We start from the raw sequence: 3,074 nt of genomic DNA on the forward strand, positions 1-3,074 counted from the left end.
TCCAGGGCAGATAACTGCCCCCCTGGGGGGGTAGATAATCCCCTCTGGGGAGGGGGGGCAGATGGGGCACGTACAAACTGCGCACTTCCTTGGTGGAGCGTTGCAGGCTGGCGTGTTTGTCGCCCAGGCGCTTCACCAGCGTCGCCAGCATCTTGCGCTGGTTCCTCACCGCGTCCTCCAGAAACTGGTACCTGGGGAAGGAGGGGTGGGGCGGTGGAAAAAGGGGGTCACAGCCCCAAAATACCCCAATGGGTGCTGCCCCTCACACCACAGACCCGTGAAGGGGGCCCAAAATAGCCCCCACAGGGACCCCTCAAGCCACTGGAGAAGGGAACCAACCTGAATAAGTTAACCCGCTCAATATTTTAATCTTGCTCATTAATTTGTTAACCATTAATAATCAAATTAATTTGGGTTAAGGAGTTGCCTGAGCCAACAAACTCATCAGCCCCAAAACTTGAACTTAATCAGTTATTTGCTTTAACTGAATTAGATCTTATGTATCAAAAATGCTTTTAATATAACTAATCCATCAGATAAATAATCTAACTAGATACCTGCTCAGATAACGAGGTAATGAATCAAATTAGTTATCGATTCAACCAGGAAATTTAACCAGCCTATTTAAAAGCAATTAAAGATCATTTGGGGGGAAAAAAAAAAAAAATCAAGCTAATTCAAATAACTGAGAATGTATTTACATTGATTTTTCATGAGTAGCAACTTAGATCTTTTCAATTCCTTAAAACCTAAAAGCAATTTAAGCCCCTCAAACCAACCGCTCCACTAATTAACAAAGTAACTAATCAGTAACCTATTTGGTTAAAACCAAAAATCAACCAAAATTAACCCCCGACTCGGTCAATCCCTTCAACAGCTAGCCAACTAATGAGCTTCATTTTTAAAATCAATAACTGATTGATGAGAATAACGAACCTGCAGGCTAACTTCAGTACTTTTTCAATAACTAATGAATTACTTTAATTAGTTATCTACCTTCTTAGATACCCATTAAAAACACATTTAAGGGGCCGCACTGATAAGGTGTGCAGGCAACCTTTTCAGTCAATAAACAAATTTCTTTATCCTACTTGCCCCAAATCACTCTTTGTAAAAGCTAACGGAGCAGGCTAACTGATTCAAGCGATAATTAGCTATCAAAAATCAATTTTTAATAAATTAATTACTGCCGAAGTCCACTCACTGGTGGTCCTTGTGCGCATTGAGCTGGCAGTCGCGGCAGGTGAGCGTGTCGCACGTGTCGCAGAAGAGCACCAGCGGCTCGTGCTTGTGCACGGAGCAGTACACGGTGCGCTCCCTCTCCTTCGCCTTGCCGCTGCCTGCGGGAAACAGGGTATAACATCACCGTCATGTGACATCACCGTGATGTCACCACGATGTCACCGGCACCCAGTGGGGACTCGCTGACAGAGTAGATGTCCCTGTGGGACAGGCACGGTCACCGCAGTAGAATCTCCAGACGTGCTCGGGGATGCGTCGGCCACAAGGTCACCGCCTCGGAAAGGGCGGTGACAGCGCGGTGTGACAAGAACGGTGACAGCACGGTGACAAGAACAGACCTGTGGCGCGGACCGTGTGGTCCTTGGTGTACTTGACCCGCTGGTGGGCCTCCACACAGGTGTCACAGAGCGGCTCCGAGCAATCACAGCGTCACAGAGCGGCTCCGAGCACTCCGCGCAGTAGCTGGTAGCCGGCGCGTTGTCCTCACAACTGGTGCAACACTGGGGGACAAGAGACACAGCGTGGGGACACTGGGTCAGCCCAGCCACCGGGAGCTCATTTCACCCTAATTAATCGTTAATTAAGCATTAACGATGCGTTACCTGACTCGATCCCTGGCTGGTGGCAGCTGTTTCGGCCCCACTGTCCCTCAGGAAGTAGTTCTCTACGACGTCCTTCAGGTGACACTGGTGTTTGCAGATGGGGCAGTCGACCGCTGCGGGGAGGGGAGTGGTGAGGGGTGTCGGGGTGGGGCGGGGAGGCCAGGGTCACCCCAAACCCCAGTCACCACCGTTTGTCACTAAAGAGTCTCCTCACGGACCCACACGGTGCCCTGCGCCTGTCAAAATGCGGTGGCTCGTTAGCAAGGTGGGCTGTTAACATGCTCCGGTCATGAAGGAAGAAACCAGAAGGTCCTGGGTCCTGATGGTGACGTGCAGACCCGGGGGTGTCCCTGATGTCATCGCAGAGGGGACAGCACCTCCGGGGGTCCCTGCTCCTGAAGCAGGTCCAGTACCAACCCAGACCACCTATGGCTTTTTCCAGCCAAGCCACCAGGTAAGGAATTTTCTCCCAATATCCACCATGAACCTCCACGACCACTATCTTGCTCGGTTCCGTCATCTACCTTCGGAGCAGCCGCCGATTTACCCTTCCTCCTCCTCGCCTCGGGAGGCGGCGCAGCAACGGTTGAGATGTCACCTCCCGCAAGCGGTGATGAGAGGATGTGGTGCTTTTGATCTCTCCAGAAGCCTCCCCGCAGAGGTAGAGGAGGGCCAAGACGGCAACGAGGAGCCGCAGCGGAGGCAACCACCAGCAATGGGGTCAGGATGTGCCCCCGGGATGGGACAACCCCACGGCAGGAAGGACTCAGGTGTTTGGGCTGGGGTCAGAGCAGCCGTGGGGCAGTTGGGGGCTGCCCAGTATGACAAACTATGGGGCAAAGGAGGCCACCGAGCTCAGGAGACTTAGGGAGACCCCACGGGCCGTTCCACATCCACCCAAAGCCCTACACACAATGACCCACTTAGGGAGCTCCTGGAAAAGCCAAGGGTGTCAACAGCACCCGAGCTGCTTCACCCATGGCTCTGCCTGCACCCCTCAGCACAGCTTTGATCCCCCATCACCCTCAAAACCCCCTCACAAGTGCCCAGGCCCACCCAGATCCCTCTTCACACCTCTTTGTGCCACCCTACTTGTCCGTACGCCCTCCCCAGCCTTGTACATACACATACCCCCCCTCGCATGGCTCCCGGTCCCTGTGGCACAGCTTGGCACCACCCTCCCACCCCTCCAGAGCCTTTCACGACCCTCCCGACCGCGGCTATGCACGG

General features: G+C 53.2%; 1 protein-coding gene across 1 annotated transcript in view; it reads right to left on the reverse strand.

The window, feature by feature from the left end:
- Nucleotides 1–1,957, reverse strand: part of TRIM28 (tripartite motif containing 28) — a gene marked incomplete at both ends in the record, with an annotated part of 2,349 nt that extends 392 nt beyond the window's left edge. The window contains 5 exon segments of the mRNA XM_009700152.1: nucleotides 71–191; nucleotides 1,205–1,340; nucleotides 1,581–1,662; nucleotides 1,665–1,742; nucleotides 1,845–1,957. Coding sequence (XP_009698454.1) covers nucleotides 71–191; nucleotides 1,205–1,340; nucleotides 1,581–1,662; nucleotides 1,665–1,742; nucleotides 1,845–1,957 — 530 coding nt within the window.
- Between the last annotated feature and the right edge of the window lie 1,117 nt (nucleotides 1,958–3,074).

This window comes from Cariama cristata, unplaced genomic scaffold, assembly GCF_000690535.1.
Source record: "Cariama cristata isolate BGI_N322 unplaced genomic scaffold, ASM69053v1 scaffold35475, whole genome shotgun sequence".
NCBI classification, from domain to species: Eukaryota; Metazoa; Chordata; class Aves; order Cariamiformes; family Cariamidae; genus Cariama; species Cariama cristata.